We start from the raw sequence: 25670 nt of genomic DNA on the forward strand, positions 1-25670 counted from the left end.
CATGCCCTCCTCCAGGGAATCTTCCCCACCCAGGGACTGAACCGTTTCTCTTAAGTCTTTTGCATTGGCAAGTGAGTTCTTTACCACTAGCGCCGCCTGGAAAGCCCTAAAATTTATAAGTAGGCCTCATTTAGATTGAGCAGAAATAAAGTTCCCTTTGACTACGGAAGGAATTGTTTATTTCATTGAATCACATAATACTTTATACTCACCAAGATTTCAAGCAAGTATGTTCAACATCCTTAAGAGAAAGTTTAATTACATTACCTTTATTGAATGTGTTCTATGCTCAGAATCTAATTGTTGTAATGCTAGTCACTATAATGACACAGAGAAATTTGATTTATAGAGATTAAATAGAAGATAAACTTCTTACACAATAAACTATATAGAAAAATACATGACTAAGGGTTGGAGTATGTAAACTAGAATATAGTAGCTGACAGATTGAAAAGTAGAAAAAGTGGAAATTATGTTGAGTCCCAAAAGCAGGATGGAATTTAGAAAAGCAGAAAAGAAATTGGTTTTTGAATAATGGCTTAAGATTGATAGTGTGGTGGAGAAAGCAGAAAAATATCTTTCTTTCAAAATATTTAATTTTATGTGTATATATGTATGTATGTATAAAATTGAATATTTAACATTGTTTTTAAGATTTTTTCATGTTAACCTGGCCGAGTTGTTTTTTGATTTTTAGTTTTAGAAGTCTTTCTTATTTAAGTATTTTAAAAATATATATGGTTGTCATATTACTATGACTATATGTTTGTTAGTTCACAAAAATACCCCAGATACATAAACTTATTTGTATTAGTCAAATTGGAAGGAGGTAGGGCAAAGAAGGAAAAAGAGAGACTGAGAAGATTAAAGGCACTCCTTAAAGTAGAAAATTGTCTGGAAGCCAGTGGAACACAGCGTGATTCAGCTGGGAACGCCTCCAGCCCATTCTCCCCAGTTTCTACCTGAGGTCCTGCCCCCTCCATGCAGAGGCTACAGGCTGTATATTAGTGGCTGAGGCTGGGTCAGCTGTGCCCCCAGGCTTTCTCCACTCTGCTCAAAATGGATTATTGTAGAATGAAGACTGGGTTCCCATAATGGGGTTTTTTAGTTATTTATGTTCTTTTGGGAGCTGAATTGAGCATTGTGTGTACCCTCTAAAATGCTGTCTTGGCATTCTGTTAAGCTGCCTACTCTAGAAGAAAAACCAGGTGGGAAGAAACACAGTTTTTTGGGTTTTGGTGGGGGTTTTTTGTTTTTGTTTTTGTTTCAAGAATCGTTAAGTAACTGAGCACTGGCTTCCTCAGTAGGGGGAAGGTTCCCTCAAAATGTTTATTGTAAATGAACCCTAATGTCTGGCATGCAGCTGCTGCTGCTGCTAAGTCACTTCAGTCGTGTCCGACTCTGTGCGACCCCCTAGACGTCAGCCCACCAGGTTCCCCTGTCCCTGGGATTCTCCAGGCAAGAACACTGCAGTGGGTTGCCATTTCTTTCTCCAATGCAGGAAAGTGAAAAGTGAAAGGGAAGTTGCTCAGTCGTGTCCGACTTTTCGCGACCCCATGGACTACAGCCCACCAGGCTCCTCCATCCATGGGATTTTCCAGGCAAGAGTGCTGGAGTGGGGTGCCATCACCTTCTCCAATGTCTGACATATGCCTGCTTTATTCCTGTTACTGTTTCTGATCTCTGTATGCCTCAGAGCTAGAGAAGCCAGCTATAACTTTCTTTTAAAGGATTAAGCATTGGCACCTCTCTGAGCCTGCTTTGCCCCAAGCTATCCTGTTTTAGTTCTGATTTTTTCCATCTTCTTTCTTCTGGAGGAGATAGGAGGTTTCAAGTCAGAATAATATGTGGGTCTGTGTCCTCTGGTGAAGACAAAAACCATGCAAGGTGGTTTCATGCCTGGTAAATACATTTAAAAACCTATTTTGAGACAAAATTTACAGTGCAGCTCCTTGAAGCTGGCTCCTAAAACTTGTCCCAGGTTTTACCTGGGGCATCGTTGGTTTGCCAAGGAAAATGTCCCTGGGTCTTGTGAAGCTAACTTGCGTGCGTTTAGGCAGTAGTGCCTTTATTCATCCCCAGTGGCACACTCTTTAGGTCCTTCTGATGATGTCATCTTGTTTTCATGTGCCTTTCTTGGATCTTTCTACTTCCTCTGACCTTAACAAGGGAAAATATTACCAGCTGTAAGCTTTTGGCCTGGACTAGAAGTGTCTTGCTGTGGCCCTTGCTATAATTGCTCCATTAGTAAGCAGAGCAAATGAACCTGGAAATATTTTATTCAGAGACTAAAAAATAAGGTGTATCAGAATCATACAGGCAACGGCAAAGGCAGATTTAGGTTTGTTTTAACGAGATGGAAAAGTGACGAGAACCTTCTCTGCTTCAGTAGAAGAGACTGTTAGAAGACCCAGGCCAGAAAATAACTGCGGGGCTACAAGTAGGGATTCCCCAGCGGCTCAGCAGTAAAGAATCTGCCTGCCGATGCAGGAGACATAGAAGACACAGGTCTGATTCCTGGGTCAGGAAGATCCCCTGGAGCAGGAAATGGCAACCCATTCCAGTATCCTTGCCAGGAAATCCCACGGACGGAGGAGCCTGATGGGCTACAGTCTATAGTGTCGCAAAGAGTCGGACATGATTGAGCAACTCAGCACTTAGCAGGTATGTCATGGTGAAAAACATACGTAAAAGTATTTATATTGTCTTTCAGAAAGCAGTTTTATCACACATGATCTTCTAATAGTCACTCTGCTGAGATACTATGAAACCTTTCAACAGGATCTCTCAAATGAACAACTTCATTAGTCTTGCTGGCATTTTCTAAAACTGAGTTATAACTATTGTTTATTGTTACTGTCTTAAAATTATGAAATACTGTCTCAGGAATCAACTAACTTTTTCAAAGGACCAGATCATGTAAATATTATAGGCTTTATGTAGATACTTCTATAACCGTGTTAAGTAAATACCTTTCTTAGCTTGCGGGCTGTGGTTTGCGGCCTCGGGTTTTTCTGATCACCTGATAAATCTCACTTGATAGCTCTCCCCGCACACAGACTGACTTCTACAATTATTCATCCTCTGCTGTTTCCCTGACGTTGAGAATGTAAATACCAAGGTAAAGACAGTTCTTTTCCTAAAAGATCTCAGTCTCAGGAGAAAGAAAAATACATAAACACACTTATTACAAGTGTTAATTATCGTGCAGTGTGATGAATGATGTCCAGAGGTGGTGTGACTGGGTGAGGGTGTTGGGAAATGCTCCACAGACAAGTGGCAAGCATTTCTAAAGCAGCAGAGAGAGGAGAGTACATTCCACAAAGGAAGGTAATGCTTACACCTCAATGTGGAAGACGTTTATTTTGGGTTTGTTTTTTGTTTTTTGGCTTATCTCAATATAAAATCTCAGTTCCCAGATAATAGCATAGATAACATCAGCTCAAGAATACTGGAGTGGGTAGTCTATCCCTTCTCTAGGGGATCATCCCGACTCAGGAATCGAACCAGGGTCTCCTTTATTGCAGGCAGATTCTTTACCAACCGAGCTATCAGGGAAGCCCAACATCAGCTCAGTCACTACAAAAAAACTTCGGTAGGTATTGTGAGGAAAAGCATATTATTCAACAATTACAGCACTGAATATGGATTTGAAGCATTTGACTTCTGCTGCTTCTGCACATGTTATTTTTCTTTAACAGACACTGATCACCTGATAAGTTAAATTTAAAACAAGGTTTTAGACACGTAAGCAGTGAGGTTACGTAGCTCATGTTAGGTAACAAGATACTATAAAATTAAGAAGTCCCTGCTCTCTGAGAGCCAGTGATCCCAATGAGGCAGGCAGGATATACAGATAATAATAGCAAAAGTTCTAGTTCTTATGCTTAGAGCCATAATTCTTAATCCTAATTGTACATTGAAATTACTTGGGGAGCTTTAAAAAAATATATCAGTGTCACGGCTCCAGCCTGGACCAATTAAATCAGAATCTTTGGGGTAAGACACAGATACAGAGATAGAAGTCAAACACTGTTCATGTAAATTTTATAGATTATGGTTTTCAATACCTTTACCCTTCATTTCTCAATTCTCGTTGTCCTTTTCCAAGCATTATGTTTAGTACATAGATACTCAATCTAGATATTCTAGATTTATTTACAAATATTAAAAGCAAACCATTTAGGGCCCATATAGGGTCCATAAACAGAAAATCTGTTTTAACGTTAAATTTCAGTCTCATCTTTTACCTTCTATAAACAAACAAAAAAATTAGAACATTTTTTAATCTATTGTTTATCTCATTCATCCTTCAAAAACTATTTCAGTATCTCTTGGCCAAAAGAAATTTATATAGTATATGTGTATTTCAGAAAATTGTATCATCCCTTACTGCAAATACATTTAAACAGTTCATGGCTGAACATTTTAGCTGTTCACTGGCCTGCTCTTCTATAACCTACAAAGGTTGTAAATATTTCAGTCTCTCCTAAATTATGTTCTGCAGTGGAAATGATAACAGACCTTAATTGGAGGCTGATGGTGGAGCTGATACCATTCCAGAATCTCTGATCCTCCCGCACGGCAGCTTAGAGAACACGACCCACACGTCACACCAACACTGGCGATATAGTTAACAAGGAAAATGCTTACTTATTCCATGATGATAGAAATCGTGATGTGGCACAATTGTCTATTAAGCTAAAAAAGCATTTTTAATATTCAAGTTGTACTTATTTTTTTTTACCACGAGAGGTCCCTCAATCCTGAATTACAGTGGTTGCGTGCAGGCCATTTTCTCTGCCCGAAGGACTGTCGCAGCACTTCGCTGTTCATCCCGTAAAAATACCGAATTTTTAATATAGGAGAGTGAAACCTTTATTCTTTAGAACTAGCTTTTTAAATTTTTTACTTTTAATCCCCTCTGGATACAGAAAATATCAGCATCTAAGGATAGAAGAGGAGTGTAAAGGCCAGGAAAATGAGTTACATAAAATGGCAATGAAATCGAATTCTTTTGAGGTTAAGTGAAAACACAGGCTGCTTTGTGAGTGGAGAACAAACAGGACCATTCCTTTCTTTCCACCTTAGGTCTCAGTCTCAGTTCCCTGTCTTGTCTAGTCAGTGTCAATCTCTCAGTATAAAAATAGAATAAACATGATTATTTTTATCAATAGGGGTATAGAAAGGAAGGTACTTTAGATAGGATGACATTAATAGGACATGAATAATAGAATTTTTGTCATAGGTTATATGTTACAAATCATTACTTTGACTTTAAATAAACATAAATGTTCCTGTGTCTGCCTCTCCACTTATTTAAGTATTCATTCATTGAATGATTGCTCAATGTCAAACAGAAAATCAGACTCCCTGCCTTTAGGGAAATAATTTAATAAGCAGTTATTATTCCAGCATAATATGTTTAACATAAATTCCTCTGGTTTAATAGCTTGACCATTTCAGTAAAAATGATGGGTATATGTTATGGACAACAGTACTAAATTATAAGCTTCAGAATTGCTCAGAGATTAGATATTAATTGTTCCCACCACAAAAAAAGAAAAATGATTGTGCAACATGATAGAGGTGTTGGCTAAATACAGTAATAATCCCCTGCAGTGTATAAATGTCAGTCAACACATTTTACACCTTAAACTTGCACAGTGTTATGTGTTAGTTATATCAGTAAAAATAAACTTTAAAAGATGAGTGTGTATTTACATGAACATACCTCCTATTCCCTTAATGATTTGAGGTTACAAGGGATGAAAAATATTTTCCCCAACCACGGTTAGTGACCTTTTATACAAAGAGCAACCCATAATCTACCATAACATATCCATTTGTACAGGATTTGTCTTTTTTAATTTGTTCATTTCTCTCTGGCTTGTGGACAAAGCGAGAACATCTCCATTATTTCCTCAGGGAGCAGTTTTCTCCAACTAAACTGTTATGTTTGCACTCTTTTAGATTAGGCTTACTAAGGGAAACTAATATTAATCTAGGCAGGAATTTCAAAATGCTCTGTTTAAATGCATGTTTTATTTTTTTAATTCATTTGGAAATGGAAAAGCTTTTTAACAGTAATTTACATTTTGACCACTAGGTGGCACTTTGACCACACTTATGTGTGGTAAGCACATATAAGCTAAGGAAAAAATAGCCTTTTCTCAGCGATTGTTTCTGAATACAGATGCTTAAGTATCTTCAGCATTACATACTACAAATCTTTTGTTATCCAGCCCATAATATCACTACAAAAGCCTTTGTTTTTCTGGGTGAAATAATCTTACATATGACTGCCTCAGGTAAATTCTGGGAGACACAGCTTCTGCCATTGCTCTGATCATTACTCATCAAACTATTCTGTTTTTAGCTATTGAAATAGATTATTTTTTCTTTCTTAAGTTAGTCCTTTCTTACTAGTACCTTCTCATCCCTGAAAAACAGAAGATATATTTTAATTTTTTCAAGGCCTATTACATAGCTTCTGGGATATTAAGAGATCCAAGAACACATGTTCTTTGTAGGGCAGAATATGAGGGCACGAAGTTTGTTTTTGTTGTTCTTGGCACTCTGAGAGCTGTTTTTCTCATTTTACAACATTCATTCTTAAGTAATATTTTGGTCTGATTATGAATAATTCTTACATTGTATTATTTTCTGAAGAAAGATGTTGTAGGCTGCAAATAGTAGATATCCTTAATGGTTAAGCTATTGCTAAATTGGGTTGTTTCACATGACCAGGACATGGGAAGGAATTACCCTGTTAGGTTGGACTGGTAGAGAGACCCACCCTCTCTAAGCACCCAGCCCCTCAGAAACCTCCAACACAATTAGAGTGCTCTCCAGCAAAGAAGAGGGAGAGTGGATTTGGGCAGTCAGATAACAGTATTTGGTGCCATTTCTGGTTTTGTTGTTTGTTTCTTTTTTTTTCCCCGCTAGAGACTCTTCTTTCTTGTCCTGACGTTCTTGAAGTAAAACTTCATTTCCCTTATTTTAAGTGCATGACAGTGAACAGAATTACAGATGTATAGACTGTTGCAGAATTTTATCATTCAGCACAAGCTCTTTCACTTCTTGTCTATGCACGTGTCTTTTCTCTAGCAGTTAAGGAAAGTAAGAACTCAGGTTCTCTTTCTGTGCTTACCAGTGCTATCACGCCCCCAAAACCTGTATCTCTAAAGTGCTGTATGAATCTAATCGCATTTCAACCAAACCTGCATTGTCTGCCTAAGCACGCATAACTCTGAAGGCTCCGTATCAAACACTGGGTGCGTCTGACCAGGACTTCTGGAAATGTTGGCACCAGCTGCCTCAGAGCTCAGGCTGACCCCCTGGACTCTTTATAGACCCAGAGGAACAGAGCTGGGCTAGCTCAGTGACTCAGGTTCTTCAGCTTCTGTCAGTCACACTGCCTTCCTGCCTTTTCTGGCTTGTTTTTCCATTTAATATCACAGCCTTCCAAGGGCTGTAACAGACCCAGGACATCTAGTCTCAGTTCCGTCTGAAACAGAACCTGAAACAGCTCCTTTCTCCACTGCTTCATGCCAAGGTGTGTTCCTGCTGCATTATCTGAAAATGTATTTGTTTGTTTTCTGAATTCACCAAGTCTTTGTTGAATGATTGAAAGAATATTTATTGACATTTCAAATATAGTAAGTTTTTCTCTGATTTGAAAGTGCTGATATTTTGTTTATTATGTTATCTGTTTTAATACTTGTCAAACAACCAGAAAATGTTTTCAACTGACATTTTCAGTCATCATGTTTTTAACTAAAGAACAGTAAGTATTCAAGAAGTTAGTAATGGCATTGTTGCTAGATTGTTTGAACATAGTTTTTATCCTTTTAATTTTATAATTTGAGAGAGACGAACTTATTTGAGAATACACTGAATCAAAAAAAAATTTTAATCTCTGTGATATTTTTATTTTTCAGAAAACTGTGGAATATATTTTCCAGAAATAAAAAGAGATCCAGGCAAATATTTACACACTTGTCCGGAATCAGTAAAAAAGTGGCTTCGACAGCTAAAGAATGCTGGCAAAATCCTTATGTTAATTACCAGTTCTCACAGTGATTACTGTAGACTCCTCTGCCAGTATATCCTTGGGTAAGTGGTCAGTCATTTTGTTTTCATGGTCTTATAAAATCCTGATAACAGATTAGACCAGTGCCCTTTTTAAGTGTTCAGCCATGACCATGTCATTATATTAAACAATACTGAGTGACACATCGTTGTTTCTCGTACAGCCCTCAACATCTGCTGACAGCAAGATACCCCACGTACATTTAAGCAAAGCAGTCTTGCCAGGCCCAGTATGCTCACAGCTGATGGACTTTAGATTTTCTGGAAAATATTGTGGACACACCACAAGTCCTTCAGGCATCCTCCATGTCTCTGGTTTCTCAGCTTTGGGTGATTCTTGAGGGACACTGAGTTACAGATTATGCTCCCTGACACTCACCTGGAATACAGCCCCCCTGCAGCAATTTCCCTGTGGAGCCAGGGACTTCACCATTTACCCATCCAGGTGTGGGGTTGACATCCATGAACATCGAGACAGTATAAATGTGTAGACTCAAGGCAGATGTGGGCACAAGCCCTGCCTTGCAACTTACTTTGTAACCCAGGGTAGGTTCTGTAACCTCTCTGAACCTTCATTTCATCTTCTTAAAAATGGGACAGTGAGCAAACTCCAGGAGATAGTGGAGAACAAGGAAGCCTGGCATGCTGTAGTCCATGGGGTTGCAGAAAGTTGGACATGACTTAGCTACTGAACAACAGCAATACCTCATAGGTGTTAGGGGAAATTTAAATAGCATAATACAGGTTAAAGTATTAGGCAGAGTAGTTGATAAATTTTAGTAAGCATTAATACTCATTTATGGCATCCATATTGGGAATATCCATGGTCAGATCTAGATTCTGAAATCGGCTGTTAGATTTGCCCTAATGTTTCCTCAAATTTTATCAGACACTGTACTGAATTGCTGTGAGTATGAAGCAAAATTTAGCCTCCAGACTGACCCCTTGCTGACTGGTTTAGTTTCCTAATTCCCATGTTTTTCAGCACATGTAGGTTCAGACTGACCTGTGGTACAGTTACAGTCTGTTGGTGGTTTTCTGCTTTCTTATTAATATTAAGGGATGGGATCCTTGAAGTGAGTTAAGGCTGCAGTCCCAGGGGCCTTGGGAAGTAAATGCCTTCTGTAGAACATGTGTGTCCTGGTACCAGGACCATGCTTCAGAGGAAACACTCGGGAGGATTTTTTTGCATTGGTGACCTACATTCATTGTAGGTTACCAGAATTTTTCTGTATATCTGAATTCCTCTGTAGTACAGTTCTGCTGTTATAAAAGTATTCTGAAGTGTTGAGTAAATATTGTCTCCCCAATGTAATAGTGAGTCTGTCAGGAACAAAAATTATCTTCCCTTTGCTGTCCCAAATAATCCGTAGTATAGTATTAAATACAGACTAAAAAAACCATTTTTATTATTATACAAAAATAACCATATTATAAGACTACCCTGATTTTTTAACACTCTCTGAAAGATGTCTCCTGACTCAATACAATGCTGGCTTTTGGTAAGACCCATGAGATACACAAAATTATTAATAACTCTTGATGCTAATAAATTCAAACAAATTTCAGGCCCTAAATTTGAAAACATAGTATGTGAATACTTAGATGTTAGAACTGTCGAATTTATAACTGTTGCCATAGTGAGAAAGTCAGCTTAGCACCTAGAGTTAATGAGTTAATGTGCTTTTTTTCCCCTTATGTGTATACTTCAGGGTGGTGTCTGGATAATTAGTGCTCGACCACCTTATATTTCCTTTCTTATTTTTTTCTTAATCAAAAAATAAGAAATGATGCTGTGGTCAGATAGACAAAGATTAAGTTCTGTTTTTTATGGACCTTTTCTAATTCCTTAAAATAAACTTATGAAAAATATCACTGCTTTGTAGGAATGATTTTGAAGATCTTTTTGACATTGTGATTACAAATGCATTGAAGCCTGGCTTCTTCTCTCATTTACCAAGTCAGAGGCCTTTCCGGACGCTTGGTGAGTTCACAGTTTGTGTCTTTCCTCTCCTGCTTAAGATTTATTCATTCACTTGATAAATACCCTGTTGGCTGACAGCCATGTGCAAAATTTCATGTTAGATGCAATGAAGGGAATTAAAGAGATGATAAGTGTCCTTTCCCCTCATGAGGTTACAAACACAAACACATAAGTCGGTGAATGCATGGGACGAGATTACAGGCCATGTTCCCTGTCAAGGTGGCAGTGACTGCCTGGTGACACCGAGTAAACTGGGAGGCCACCTTAGAGTGCCCACAGGGAGGCAGTTGCAGGGGACTGATGTCAGCCATTGTCATGGAGACACAGAAAGGGAGGGTGGTGCTTCCCATAGAGCATGAGAAGAAATGTTTAAGTATTGTATTTGGGTTTATGAAGATGTTGCTTGAAACTTCCTTGAGTGTGCTCCCTTGGACTGTATGCTTCTGCTTCAGCTCTGATGCTTTCATAAGCCACCTTGGCTGTCTGCTGCTGGAGTTAATGGTTTTCTCAGTCCCACAGCTTCCCAGTTACGAACATTCTAAGCCCTCCACGTTGCCCTGCGTGGATAGGACCCTACAGAGCAGCTTCCAGTCTGGGGGCTGAAAACAGGGAAGGGAAGGGATATATTTGTGTAAAGTGAGTTTTTTGTTTTAGTTTTTGTATAAAGAAGAAATTTTCTTTTTTGTTAATAATTGAGTCCCAGTATCTGAGAAATCATGATTCTATAGATTTGTATTTTTTTATTAAGCAATAGAAAGCTTCCCTTTCCAACGTTTCCTACGCAGGGAGCCTCTACATATCAGATGTAGGTTTGCTTTCAAAAATAATTGTGTAAGTTAATCATTTTCCAGTTGCCATAAACCCAGATTATTTACATGGCAAGACATTCTGTACTAAGTAAAGACAGACAGACATGAGAAATAATTGGTTTCCACCATGTTTCTCCAGGAATATGATGATGATTCTTAGACTCTTAATGTTAGGCTAAACATGGCTTATTTTTGACCTATTCTTTAGAGAATAATAGGGTTTTAATTTGATTGTATAAAAGAATTAAAAAATGGCTGCTGAAATGTCAGCCAAATAGGCCTGAATATCTTTTGACCTTTAGCTGTGATGTGGCTTTAATTATCTGTAATTGTGATTTTAGAATTTCTTGTTCAGAATAACTGAGGTTGTGTAGAAATTCATCTTCCATTATTATATGTTGGACTGTTCTATTATCACCAGTAATGGGGGAGGCTGTGCCTTTGTGAGGGCAGAGGGTATATGGGATATCTCTGTACCTTTCTCTCAGTTTTGTGTGAACTTAAAACTGCTCTTAAAAAATTCTTTTAAAAAATATGTCTCTATGTCAACTAAATGCTCATGACGTATAGGTGATTGCTGAATGCTGGCTGCCATCCCCACGTGGTTCCTTCTTACACATGTCCTTCAGCCATGCAAAGCGTGGTCTGTCCAGATGAGTGCTGCCACTCGATGAAAACGTATGATTGTTGACCTGTGTTCTCAGAGAATGACGAGGAGCGCGAGGCACTGCCATTTCTGGATAAACCTGGCTGGTACTCCCAAGGGAACGCTGTCCACCTTTATGAACTTCTGAAGAAAATGACTGGCAAGCCTGAACCCAAGGTATTTTATCATTGGGGTGGAGTCTTTGTGGCCCACTTGGAGAGAGAAACCTTTGTCAACTAAAACCGTAACTCTAAATGCATTCCGCATAACTATCTGCCAACCTCCTTGCCTATCTCTTCTGCTTAAATAAGTCTTTCCTTTGATGTACATTTTTATCTCTGACAAAGAAAAGCAAATATTCCAAGCAGGAACACAGACCTAGAATAGTGTGTGGGTTACCTGAGGAATGTTACCCTGCTAACTGCCCATCAAGGACCTTTTTATATGTGAAACCAGCAATAACTGATTATACTACAGACTAAAGACACATTAGCTTTTAACATCCTGTCATATTGTTGATGTTGGACATTGGTATATTTTTAATAGCAGGACACTTCCTTCTAAAAAATGTTTGCCACAAGCCCCATGAGAGGATGGGTCAGTCCATCACTGAGCCCTGATCCACTGGCTCCCACACTGGCAAAGCCCCCGGGGCCTCCTGACTTGGAGGTTCTACCTCATATGCTCTTAACCTGGTTTCCTCATCTGTAAGCTTTGCCTCAGAATACCTCAGAGTACCTGGGAAGCTTCCTGGAGTCCACCTGCCTCGCCCACCCACTCTCAGAGACGCTGTTTCAGCAGGTGTGAGTGGGGCCTATAAACTTTGGTAAATTGGCTCTGTTGTGAGTGTTCTTGCTAATCTAATCCTCTGTAACAGGCTGTCTCCAGTATGCCACCAGCTCTTCAATTCCAGGGGCAGGTTTAACTGTAAACATTGGGGCTCTTTCATTTTCATTTCAGAAATTTGAATTAAGTTCACTTATCTTCTGCTCTTCTTCTGCATGCAAATGAATTGTGTAATTTCTTAAACCTGACACCCTGTGAATCAAATGGAACAAGTCAGTGGTCACTTGTGAAGTTATCCAAGGAAATTTAAGATGTTCATGCAGCTTTTACATGACTTACTCTGATAGCTGTTAAGGAATTTTCTTGTGCCTTTTGTAAAATGACCACCACGCCCCTTCACAGTCCTCATGTCTCAGACAAAATTTGCTGTCTGACTTACAGGTTGTTTACTTTGGTGACAGCATGCATTCAGATATTTTCCCAGCCTGTCATTATAGTAATTGGGAGACAGTCCTTATCCTCGAAGAGCTCCGAGGGGACAAAGATGGGAAGCCTGAGGAATCAGAACCTGAAGAGAAAAAGGAAAATATGAGGTAAGAGTCTCCTTTAGTTTTTTCCTTGAAAGAAGACCTTTATGTTTGTCATATCTTAGAAAGTGCTTGTTTCTGCCATGAGCAATGAAGTCTGTTGGCACTTAACTGTAATCTTCATGCCCTCTCAACTCTGCAGTTGATCTTGTGGGTAGTTTTTCAATGATGCCGAGATAATGCCATTGACCATCTGTCTGTCTTCTGGGCTCCCTGCTTTCGTCCAGAGCTGTGGCACCATGGCTGTGCTTTGGCTGATGACAAGGCAGCCAGATCCTGACCCGCTGTAGTTACACTCTGTCTCTTTGGCTTAGCCATGAAAGCCCTTGTGCTCTCTTTCCATGGGTCTAATTTCGGAAATTGGTAGCTCCCATAAACTTACTCCTGAGCCACCCCCAATGAACTTTGAGGGAACGAAAATAAAGTATGTCATCAATCTAGAAAGGGAAAGTTGTATATAAAAGCAAAAATAAGCAGAAAAAAAAGATCAGAAAATAAAATGCACTATGCATTCTTCTAAATTCATTCCAGTGGAAGAATCTAAAAAGTCAAAAACCAAAGATCAAATCAAAAAATACCAATAGAAACTATCAAGCCATGGAAAAACGTGGAGGAACCTAAAGTGCATGTTAAGGTGAAAGAAGTGAAAGAAGCTAGTCTGAAAAGGCTGCATACTGTATGCCGCTGTGTGACATTCTGGAAAAGACAGAAGTATAGGGACAGGGAAGAGACCAGGGAATGCCCCAGGGCTCAGAGGGGAAGGGGATGAATAAATGGAGCACAGTTGTAACAAACATAACACACTAATTAATACAAATTGTTAATAACAGGAGAGATCGTGTTAGGGGTGGACCAGAGGCAACATATTTAAGAAGTCTCCATACTATCTGCCCTGTTTATCTGTAAACCTAAAAGTGTTCTAAGAAATAAAGACTACTATGTTAGAAGAAAGGAGTCAGGTTTCTATGAGGTTTCCACTGAGTAACATTTAGTGTTCAGCGTGACACTGGAAACTCTGTGAACTATATAGCTCTGTGGACTGAGTTAAGAAGAGTTTTAAAATAACCTTCCAGAAGGTGGACCCTCTAACTTGAGGGATTGTGGAGGAAGTTTCCCTTAAAGAGAAATTTGGTTTCTCTACAATGTAAAGGAAATTTGGTTTCTTTACAATGATTTGAGAATGCACAGACAATGAAAAGAAAGTGAAGACATGGTGGGAATGTTTCCTTCAGCATTATGTAAACAGTAGCTCCATCTTCTGCCATAGACCCCTTTCCTTGCTAATTCATTACAAACACAACATTACATAATGGGCTTTCTTGGATCTTGTTTATAAGAACACTAACCTCATTCATGAGGGCTTCACCTTCATGACCTAAGTGCCTCTTCAAGGCCTCACCTCATAATTACATCATCTTAAGGATTAGAATTTCGACGTACAAATTTTGGAAGGACATGAACATTTAGACAGTAACAGCATCCATAATACGTTGAACCAGAAAGGGTAAACAAGTCTGCTTTCCTCTTTTCAGAGGAATAACATGCAGCCCAGATTACCAAAACTCAGTGTTGGTAGAACCATTATCCACATATAGTCTGTGCAATGAGAGTCATCTCTTCTTAGTCTCATTAGACAAAGACAATGAGCCAAATAAAAGTTACACTATAAGCTTCTCTTTACACCTTGAGAAATTATATTTAAATACACCTTAAATGTATATATAGAAGCACAGATATTTGTATTCCATACTGCTTAGTATGTTTGGTGAAATCCAAATAGATTCTTGCTAAGGAATTTCTAAACAACAGCATCATCTGAAAAACATGTATTTTCATCTTACTTCACAAATTGAGTTCCAGCACAAAGAATCATGAATCTAAAGGCATACTGGGGACTCTCTGATGCTCTAAAACAAAGTTTTCATCCAGAAAGGATGACAGATTTTATAATTCAAATTATATGGGTGTGATGGGATTTTTTTTTTCATTCTTAATTTTATACAGCATCTATAAAACACTGAGAAGTATTTCTTGAATAAGTCTTTTATTTAGTCTACATTTTTCTGTGCCTGCTATGTCCTAGGCACTAGGCCCTAGCGATAAACTAATACATGAGATAGTTCTTCACCTTATATAGTTCATAATCTGTCCAGGGCAAAAAGTAAATAGTATGATAATTACAAGATGGTTTGAAAAGTACTGTATTAGGAATAAACTCAAGAGTGTGAGAAAATGGAGGAGGAGACCTAATCTCACCTAAGTGTGGAAAGTCAAGGAAAACGTCCTAGGTGGTATCCAAACCAGATCCCAAAGGCTGAGAAAGGCGTTCCCAGGCAAAGCCGGGAGAGAGTACTTCAAAGCACTGCTTTGTTGTTTAGTCGTGTCTGACTCTTCTGCAACCCCATGGACTGTAGTCCGCCAGGCTTCTGTCCATGGGATTTCCCAGGTGAGGGTACTGGAGTGGGTTGCCATTTCCTTCTTTAGGGGATCTTCCTGACCCAGGAATCGAACCTGTGTCTCCTACATTGGCAGCTGGACTCTTTACTGCTGAGCCACTGGGGAAGCCCTTAAAGGACTACTGAGCTTTGTTTTACTTTTTATATAGTCTGGCTAAACAACTGAAATTTCTGCAGAGTTTTTCTATTTTGATTTACTTAGTGGTGGGAAAAATGAGGTTGAACACTAATTAATCAGTTTCATTATTCTGTTTCTTGTTTCAGGGATCAAAGGCAAAGCCTCTGAATACATCATCTAAAAAATGGGGCTCTTTTTTTATTGATTCAGTTTCCGGGCTGGAAAATAGAGAAGATTCCTTGGTTTATACATGGTCCTGTAAGCGAATAAGTGCTTACAGCACTATTGCAATTCCAAGTATTGAAGCAATAGCAGGTAAGAGGGAAAATACTTAAGAGCTTTGCCTGTTACTGTGGACTGAGGAAGAGTTTTAAAATTGAAAAAGACACATGTATCCCAGTGTCCACTGCAGCACTGTTTACAATAGCTAGAACATGGAAGCAACCTAGATGTCCATCAACAGATGAATGGATAAAGAAGTTGTGGTACATATACACAATGGAATATTATTCAGCCATAAAGAAACACATTTGAATCAGTTCTAATGACGTAGATGAACCTAGAACCTATTACACAGAGTGAAGTTGTTTCATTTGCTAGTATGTTCTCCCATTCCAGGGGTTGTCTTTTCCCCTTGCTTACAGTTTCCTTTGCTGTGCAAAAGCTTTTAAGTTTAATTGGGTACTACTTGTTTACTATTGTTTTTATTTCCATTACTCTAGGAGGTTGGTCATAGAGGATCTTGCTTGGTTTATGTCATTGAGTGGTCTATGTTTTCCTCTAAGAGTTTTATAGTTTCTGGTCTTATATTTATGTCTTTAATCCATTTTGAGTTTATCTTTGTGTATGGTGTTAGAAGTGTTCTAATTTCATTCTTTTACATGTAGCTGTCCAGTTTTCCCAGCACCATTTATTGAAGAGGCTGTCTTTGCCCCCTTTTATATTCTTGCCTCCTTTGTCAAAAATAAGGTACCCATAGGTGCATGGATTTATTTCTGGACTTTGTATCTTGTTCCATTGGTCTATATTTCTGTTTTTGTGCCAGTACCATACTGTCTTGATGACTAGCTTTGTAGTATAATCTGAAATTAGGAAGGTTGATTCCTCCAGCTCCATTCTTCTTTCTCAAGACGACTTTGGCTATTCGGAGTCTTTTGTGTTTCCATATGAATTGTGAAATTTTTTGTTCTAGTTCTGTGAAAAAATGTCATTGGTAATTTGATAGGGATCACATTGAATCTGTAGATTGCATTTGGTAGTATAGTCATTTTCACAATATTGATTCTTCCTCCCCAGGAACATGGAATATTTCTCCATCTGTTTATGTCATCTTTGATATCTTTCATTAGTGTCTTATAATTTTCTGTGTATAATTCTTTTGTCTCCTTAGGTAAGTTTATTCCTAGATATTTGATTCTTTTTGTTGCAGTGGTGAATGGGATTGATTCCTTAATTTCTCTTTGATTTTTTTCATTGTTAGTATATAGAAAGGCAACTGATTTCTGTATATTGATTTTGTGTTCTGCAACTTTGCTAAATTCACTGATTAGCTCTAGTAATTTTCTGATACTATCTTTAGGGTTTTCTATGTACAGTATCATGTCATCTGCAAATAGTGAAATTTTTTTCTTTAAAAGAAGAAAATTTTCCCATGACATTTGTAGGTTTCTCTTGGATAACATATAGATATGGCAGTTGAGGTAATTAGGACTTGCCTGTCTGCTGGAACCAACTGCAAATGCTGCACTTTTTTTTTTTTAATCAGCCTGGAGTCACGGGATAAAGCTAGGGGAAAGTTACAAGGACAGGATGTTAAGGAGGCCCAGTTGGGCGACGCTGACTTTGGGGCCTGCTCTTCCTCCTCTTTGCTAACTCAAGAGAAAAGGTACCCAAAGAAATGAGTGGCTTTTTTTTGTAGTTTCATGAATGTAAAGGGGTAGAAAATGTGTGGGGGGTAAGACCTGCCAAAGGAGGGATAGACCTGGTAGACTCTCTCAATCTGTCTTGAGACCCTGAAGGATGAATTAGAAGTAGGCATTCACAGGAATTGAAGCTCAGCTTTTTTTATATATATAATATTTTATTTAAACCTTTTTTGGTTATGGTTTAACCATCCAGTATATCTTTTCTCAGTTCTTCTTTCTTGCCATTTGTGGGATTTTCCTTCTCTGATCTTTCTCCTTCTCTTTTCAAAGAGAACTTTAAATCCTTCACTTCCCGGTCATACAGGACAACTTAGCAGGTGATTCCTGTTTCTTGACATGCATCTACACCCTGTGGGTTATTCTTACCTTTGACTAATAATGGTTATTTCAGACACTTACTCCAGGACCCAATACAATGCTTTCTCTAATAGAGATTTTGGTGACTGAGGTATTCTTTCATTTCATTACATTTTCATATACTCTTTGAAGCTCAACTTTAAATCATTCTTCTTTTGAGGCAGATAACATCTTTTAGGACTCAAATTATTTCAAAAAAAAACAATTCATATAGTGTTCAGCATGTAATGAAAAAATAGCCAGGTATGCAAGGATATGAGATTACACTAACAGAAGTAACCAAGGATAGAAAAGAAAGGAATGAGAAATTTGGTAGATATATAAAAACTTGGGAAAATGGAAATTCTTATTAAAAAGTCAAAATTAAGAACTGAATGGATGGGTTTAACAGAAGAGTAGCCACAGGAAAAGTGCACTGGTATCCTGGAAAATCAGCCAAAAAAAAAAAAAAAAAATAGCCACAATAAATCCTGAAGAGAAAAAAGCATGGGAGATACAAGCAGAGGGACTATGAGACACAGGAGATAGAATGAGTAAGATTCCTGTCATTAGAATCTTAGGCGATGAGAGAATAAGCCAAAGCAGTAGCTATAGACTTTCCAAAAATGATGAAAAAAAAATAAGCCAAAGGTTTAAGAAGCCCAAAGAACTGAAACACAATACATAAAAGGAAATCCCGAAGTTAACTGCTAAAGACCACATAATTAAGAAATACTAAAAGCAGTCAGAGAATAAAGACAGTTTGATTTCAAAGGAGTACTTCAACAAAAGAGTGAGAAACAAAAGCCAAAAGACCGTAGAGTGATATCTTTAAATTGCTGGAAGAAAATGATTGTCACCTTGATAGAATTCTGTACCCAGTAATAATATCATTAAATGATTAAAAAAAAGTATTTATAGACAGAAATGGAGCTTCCCTGGGGGCTTAACGGTAAAGTGTCTGCCCGCAATGCGGGAGACCCGGGTTCGATCCCTGGGTCGGGAAGATCCCATGGCGAAGGAAATGGCAATCCACTCCAGTACTCTTGCCCGGAAAATTCCATGGACTGAGGAGCCTTGGTAGGCTACAGTCCATGGGGTCACAAAGAGTCGGACACGACTGAGCAACTTCACTTTCAGACAGAAATGGAGAAAATGTATCTCCAGAAGACGTGCACTGTCGAAGACACTAAAAGGTATTGTTGCCCATGCAAAAGTAAAAACGATCCCTATTGGAAGACTAGAAACCCAAGAATAAATGAATGTACAGCAACACAAGGACATGTGAATAAACTGGAACTGTAAATATGTGAGTATTTACAGTTAGAAACGATTTTTTTTAATCCTATGAGATTTGAATAAGGAAAGAATTTTAAGACCTGACACCAAGGGCATATAAATCTCATAGTAGAGTGTTCTAACATATATGGCAAAGGATGAGAGCTATTAAACCAAAAATGCATATCATAGTCTCTAATAAGATATTAACTATGAAAAGAATTATACATACTGATCTAATTATGTAAAATAATTTTAAAACTCCAAAAAAAAAATTAAAATGGGGAGAAAAAGATGCAGAAAGTTTGAATATCAAAAGATGGAAAGAGACAATACCATGTTTATTGTCGTTCAATCAGTAAGATGTGTCTGACTCTTTGCAACCCCATGGACTGCAACATGCCAGACTTCCCTCTCTCGCACTGTTTCCTGGAGTTTGCTCAGATTCATGTCCACTGAGTGGGTGTTGCTATCTAACCATCTCTTCCTCTGCCACCCACTTCTCCAGTACCGTGTTAATGGTAACCAAAAGAAAATTAAGAGTTAGCTCTGTTAATGTGAAGGGGATAAAAAAAATCCATTATTAACATGAAAGAGCATCACTTCATAATAATTTCATCCTCTCTTCATAATAGTAAATTCACCCTCTCTTCTCTCAGGTCAGAACTTAATCCCTCCCTGTTTTCTCAGTACCAAGAAACTGCTGAAAAATCCACTCTGCTTTACAGAGGGGTATATTTCTGCGTTTCCTTGCAGAGTTTGGCAAGCAGCTTGAGCCCACAGTTCAGTTCTCCACACCTTCCTCTATTTTAGGCTACAGCCCAATTTTTTGTCTCTGTAGCCCCTCAAGACTGCCAAAATCTCTTCTGGTTTTCCTGCTGCTGGTAACTGCCCCTGCCATGCCTCCACCCAGAATTCAGGTGCCTGAAGGGAAAAGCTGTGGCAGAATGTTCACTCACTTCACTGCTGCTTTCTCCTTTCCAGGAATTGTGTGTCCTTGGGTCTTAGTAGTCTCTTCAATTCTCCAATGACTTCACTCTGACTTTTTTATTTTATCTAGCTCTTCTAGTTGGTATCAGCTCCAGTTCAGATGTGGTTTTCCTTGAATCTCAGATTCTTCTTCCTTAAACTGGGTGTATACCACCCTCACAGGACAGATGTGAAAGTAAAGCAAGATATTTTTCTGATGTTTAGTAGTGGGATGATAGTGATGACTAAGACGTGTGGCCTTCCAAAAAGTCCATCTTCTACATCAGTATCCAAATCCAATATGTCAATACATCTTACTTGCTGAAATACTCATTTTTCACTAGTTTCAAAAGCATTTTTTTTTTCATTTTGCTCCATGCTTACACACATAAAATTAAAGAATATGTTTCTTTCTTTTACATACAATTTTCTTATTGAAGAAATGGACCTTGTAACATGAAGGGAGGGACTGGCCCAGAATTACACTGTCATTTTCAGTTTTTATATTTCACTTTCTTTCCTTCACAGTGACTCAAATTTATAGTGAGAGTAGGATTTTATGATAATGGAAGTCAATGAATTATTCTAAAGTACTTGAATTACTCTAAAAACTGTTCAATGGGATATGGTTCTGAAAGAGTAAGAGACTTAAAGAAAAGTGACTCTCCATTATTCTAGGATTTAAATATTTCTCAAAAAAAAAGGGAAAATAATCCCTGTCTTCTAGGGTGATCACTTCTCCTTAAAGAAGCAATAATAACATCAGTGTCTCCCATTTTCGTTTTCCCAAACTTTCCTTCCTCAGCACCCTGAAAGAGAACTTGGCAGAGCCTTTGTCTTCTGACTTTTTTTAGGAGAAAATACTCAGTTGGACTCACCAGTAGTCAAACAAAGCCAAACAAGTAGATTGTTTTTGTGGAGAAAGAATGAGAGTTGGTATATTACATTCAGTATTGATTTTGATGCCTAAGACATTTCCTCAAAAGGCAAAGTATTAGTTTCTCTTTAACTTAGCACTCATTGCTTATGGTCACATTCTCATAAGGAAATCCTCTTGCACAGAACTTGAAATTATTTCAGTAACATATTCAGTAAATTTGGATAGGACTGTGTAATCTACCTGCAAGTACAAAAAAAAAAAAAAAAAAAAATGGCTGAAAGAAAAACAGTATGATGGTCATGGCTTTTAAAATCTTTATATAAATGTTATCCTGGCAATATCTTTAAAAAAAAGTCACAAGAGTTGTTGTATTTCTGTGTTTCATTATTTTACACTGAACTTACTGTTTATGAATATTCATTTTGGTTCAGTTCATATAATTATTAGATAATGTGGTTGATATTATAGTATATTCAGTACACAGTTTAATAGAAAATTACTGTGGTAAACAAGAATTTGGTTCTTTGTCTATCATTCTCTTTTCTTCCAAACAGCACCCAACAGTGATTTTCCTAAGACAGATGCAAATATCTCCCTCTTGGTGAACCCCAATCTGGACATCCTTTTTTTGAACGGAATAGTCATCTGACCTCAGTTTGGCTATTCCATACCCAGTTTCTTAACCTTAGTAGACTTTCTGCTTCCTGTGCTACCTGGAAGACAGAATAACATTCTGTTTTAAAGGAAATAGGGAATGAAAAACCTGATACTCCCCATCATCGCTTGAAACCTTCCTGAATTCATGTAATGTTTCTTTGCATGCTTAGTCATGTCCGACTCTTTGCAACCCCATGATTGTAGCCCACCAGGCTTCTCCGTCCATGGAATTTTCCAGGCAAAAATACTGGAGTGGGTAGCCATTCCCTTCTCCGGGGGATCTTCCTGACCCAGGGATCGAACCAAGGTTTCTTGTATTGCAGGTGAATTCTTTACTATCTGAGTCACCAGGGAAAGTTTCTTTATTCGTCTGTATTCTGTTAGATGTGATTCTCTCATTGACATTTAAATGCGTCAGTCAGTTCAGTCACTCATTTGTGTCTGACTTTTTGTGACCCCATGAACCACAGCACGCCAGGCCTCCCTGTCCATCACCAACTCCCAGAGTCCACCCAAACCCATGTCCATCGAGTCGGTGATGCCATCCCATCTCATCCTCTGTCGTCCCCTTCTCCGCCCACCCTCAATCTTTCCCAGCATCAGGGTCTTTCCAAATGAGTCAGCTCTTCGCATCAGGTGGCAGCCAAAGTATTGGAGTTTCAGCTTAAACATCAGTCCTTCTAGTGAACACCCAGGACTGATTTCCTTTAGGATGGACTGGTTGGATCTCCTTGCAGTCCAAGGGACTCTCAAGAGTCTTCTCCAACACCACAATTCAAAAGCATCAATTCTTCGGTGCTCAGCTTTCTTTATAATCCAACTCTAACATTCATATATGACCACTGGAAAAAACCATAGCCTTGACTAGATGGACCTTTGTTGGCAAAGAAATGTCTCTGCTTTTTAATATGCTGTCTAGGTTGGTCATAACTTTCCTTCCAAGGAGTAAGCGTCTTTTAATTTCATGGCTGCAATCGCCATCTGCAGTGATTTTGGAGCCCCCGAAAATAAAAATCAGCCACTGTTTCCACTGTTTGCCCATCTATTTGCCATGAAGTGATGGGACCAGATGCCATGATCTTAGTTTTCTGAATGTTGAGCTTTAAGCCAACTTTTTCACTCTCCTCTTTCATTTTCATCAAGAGGCTCTTTAGTTCTTCTTCACTTTCTGCCATAAGGGTGGTGTCATCTGCATATCTGAGGTTATTGATATTTCTCCTGGCAGTCTTGATTCCAGCTTGTGCTTCCTCCAGCCCAGGGTTTCTCATGACATACTCTGCATATAATTTAAATAAGCAGGGTGACAATATACAGCCTTGACGTACTCCTTTTCCTATTTGGAAACAATCTGTTCCACGTCCAGTTCTAACTGTTGCTTCCTGACCTGCATATAGGTTTCTCAAGGGGCAGGTCAGGTGGTTTGGTATTCCCATCTCTTTCAGAATTTCTTAGAAGCATTTTTTATAGATATTATAAAAGTTTGCAGTATATATTACTGCAATGTTTGTTTCATAAGTGTTTTGATAATGTAATCATTTTAACCTTTTAATAATAGCTACCTTTACTTTAGGAAATGTATAGAAAAGACAGAGAAAGAGGTAGTTGGGTCACCTCTTAGCCTGTATCATTTTGGTGGCTTACAAGAAATCCAGAACCTCAGGTGCACTATTTTTGAAACTCAGTTTTATCAATTTTATTTCCAGTGCTTTTTAATGAGCCTTTTTAATGGCTGAAAATATGCTCCGGCTAACTTGAAGCAGTGAAGACCAGTGAAATTCACTAATACTGAAAAATATTGAATGTTTTTCTATTCAAAGTAATCTTAGTTTTCTCTGACCTCAGAAAGGCAGTGTTCCTTCTTCGCAATTTTCAGCACTAGTTTTTTCCTCGTAAGGATTAACTGTTTGGGTCTTAATGATTCTTACTGGCATTTAAAATATAATTTTTATTTTAGTATCATTTTCGGAACACTCAGTACTACCAAATGATGTTTTACCTGTAAAATTTGTGAAATAAGGATTACTAACCAGTATCTGCATGTGGAATGAATAATCATTACATGACGTAGGTCTTAATGTTTCACTTGTAATATTTATGGTAATGGTTCTTTGAAGAAACTTAGGAAGAATATATCTGAAGGCTAGCTTTTGAGATATTTATATGAAAATGTCACAATGTCCCACAATCGAGAAAGTACGAATTTTATGTTCTCTCCACACATTCCTCTTGTGGCTGTGTGTGTGCGCGATGCTTATCGTATGGAAAAGTTGCCATATTGTGCATATTGGAATTAGTTAGCTAAGCATTCAAAGATTATTGTTCATAACTCTCTTACTGTTCAGGGCTATGAAGATTATTGCCTTCCCAAGTGGAGCTAGTGATAAAAAAAACCTGCCTGCCAGTGCAGGAGACATAAGAGACCCAGGTTTGATCCCTGGGTTGGGAAGATTCCCTGGAGGATAGCTTTGCAACCCACTCCAGTATTCTTGCCTGGAGACTCCTATGGACTGAGGAGTCTGGCAGCCTCCAGGGTCCATAGCGTCACAAAGAGTCAGACATGACTCAAGCACCTTAGCACACACACATGCGTGAAGATGATTAGTTCTCATTTTCCAGTTACATAAGTTTCTGGATAAAGGCTTAGAGATATTTAAATTTAAAAAACAAATCAGAGGAGTGTTCCTATTTTGTGTATTTACTTTTGTGTAGAGAGTCAATAAAGGAGTTTATTCACTAGTTAGACCTCTGAATATAATTTGCAATATCTCTAAATGTAATTTGACTTAAATATTACTGTACATTATATAGGAAAAGACATCTACACTGTTCATTCCAGGTGCAACCTATCCTGGTGACAAAAGAAATATTAAAATTATGAAACTCTAAAAACTTTTACTATAAATAACTATCAAATATTGATTTGTTTATATTTATAAAAGGCCTTCTGAGATCTGCAGAATAATTTTTTTTTTTTTTCAGAATTACCCCTGGACTACAAATTTACAAGGTTCTCTTCAAATAATTCAAAACAGCAGGCTATTATCCAAACCCTCCATTGGTCTTATCAAATGCTGGAAAACTGACAGCCAAATAAACTATCTTTACCAAAAAATGAGTGAAAACCATATATGCAGCAAATGTACTGTAAACATGTTAATTTTCAAAAACTACTGTAAAATGTTTTATAGAAACAAAATTATTAATGAAACATGACCAAGAAATTGGTATGTTTTCCATAGGTCTCCTTTCTATAGAGATTGTCTTGATACCCAACGACACTCATTATGTTAAAATCTCAGTATCTTAGAGTTGAAAAGAATCTTATTAATATTTTCTATACTAGTAGTTCTGAAATTAGAATTACCTGGGGCTATATATACGTATATACATACATACATACATATACACATACATATTTACACATTTACCTAGACCAGTGGCCCTCAAAGTGTGGTCCCCAAACCACTAGCATAGCAGCAGATGCAAACTTGATAGAAATGTAAATTTGCACACCCCATCCCGGACCTACAGAATCAGAAAATCTGGGACTGTGACCCAGCAATCTGTGTTTAATTATAGTATGACTCACACCAAAGTTTAAGAACCACTGGCTAGACTATAACCTCCAGACATTGGTTTAATTGATCTGGGGATACAGATGAACATTGACATCTTTAATATGTCCCAGGAAAATGCAGCCAAAATTGAGAATAACTGATCTATACCTGTTGTTTGAATTTACAGTCAAAAACACCAAGTCTAGTAAGATTAAATTATTATTCCAAACTATCAGATTTTATGCTATTTTCCTAATTTCCCAAACAAGGAGATAGACATGATGTCTTCTGAGACCTCGCAGCCATAATGGGACCTGGATGATAGAAGAAGCCAACTGTTTGAGCCTCCAGTGTTAATCATTAGGGTTTAGTTTTTTTTTTCCCTCCCTAATGTTTTCTTCATTTTTCCTCCCTAATGTCTACTTCACTTTTCATTCACTTTAAGTCGTGTATTCTCAGTGGGGCAAAAATTGGTTCTTGGTGTAAAAAAAATCTTATGCAGTGGATTATGGTTCTCCATATCTTTATTCTACACAATAAAATCTTATTCCTTAGTATTTCTCTCATTAGGGAGAAATGTAATTTAAA

The 25670-nt window shown here is 38.0% G+C and overlaps 1 protein-coding gene across 3 annotated transcripts; it reads left to right on the forward strand.

Moving 5' to 3' along the window:
• Positions 1-2644: 2644 nt before the first annotated feature.
• LOC113888953 (5'-nucleotidase domain-containing protein 1-like) lies at positions 2645-25670 on the forward strand. Of its 3 annotated transcripts, XM_027535891.1 has the most exons (7): positions 2645-2664; positions 7944-8118; positions 9981-10078; positions 11592-11710; positions 12761-12912; positions 15627-15795; positions 24505-25670. In XM_027535891.1, the coding sequence occupies exons 2-6, from the start codon at positions 8060-8062 to the stop codon at positions 15646-15648; spliced, it is 450 nt and encodes a 149-aa protein (XP_027391692.1). In that variant the 5' UTR covers positions 2645-2664; positions 7944-8059; the 3' UTR covers positions 15649-15795; positions 24505-25670. The 3 variants fall into 3 exon arrangements, with proteins under 3 accessions (XP_027391692.1, XP_027391691.1, XP_027391693.1); XM_027535890.1 differs by lacking the exon at positions 2645-2664 and having other exon boundaries at positions 7909-8118; XM_027535892.1 differs by lacking the exons at positions 2645-2664; positions 24505-25670 and adding an exon at positions 23229-24261 and having other exon boundaries at positions 7909-8118.

The sequence above is a fragment of the Bos indicus x Bos taurus genome, unplaced genomic scaffold (genome assembly GCF_003369695.1).
Source record: "Bos indicus x Bos taurus breed Angus x Brahman F1 hybrid unplaced genomic scaffold, Bos_hybrid_MaternalHap_v2.0 tig00003323_arrow_arrow_obj, whole genome shotgun sequence".
NCBI classification, from domain to species: Eukaryota; Metazoa; Chordata; class Mammalia; order Artiodactyla; family Bovidae; genus Bos; species Bos indicus x Bos taurus.

Excerpts from the sequence above, each read along its gene's own strand:
- LOC113888953 (XM_027535891.1), top strand. The coding sequence starts at position 8,060 with ATGTTAATTACCAGTTCTCACAGTGATTACTGTAGACTCCTCTGCCAG. Across the intron at positions 11,711-12,760 it reads CTGGCAAGCCTGAACCCAAG|GTTGTTTACTTTGGTGACAG; the intron begins GTATTTTATCAT and ends TCTGACTTACAG. Across the intron at positions 12,913-15,626 it reads GAGAAAAAGGAAAATATGAG|GGATCAAAGGCAAAGCCTCT; the intron begins GTAAGAGTCTCC and ends TTCTTGTTTCAG.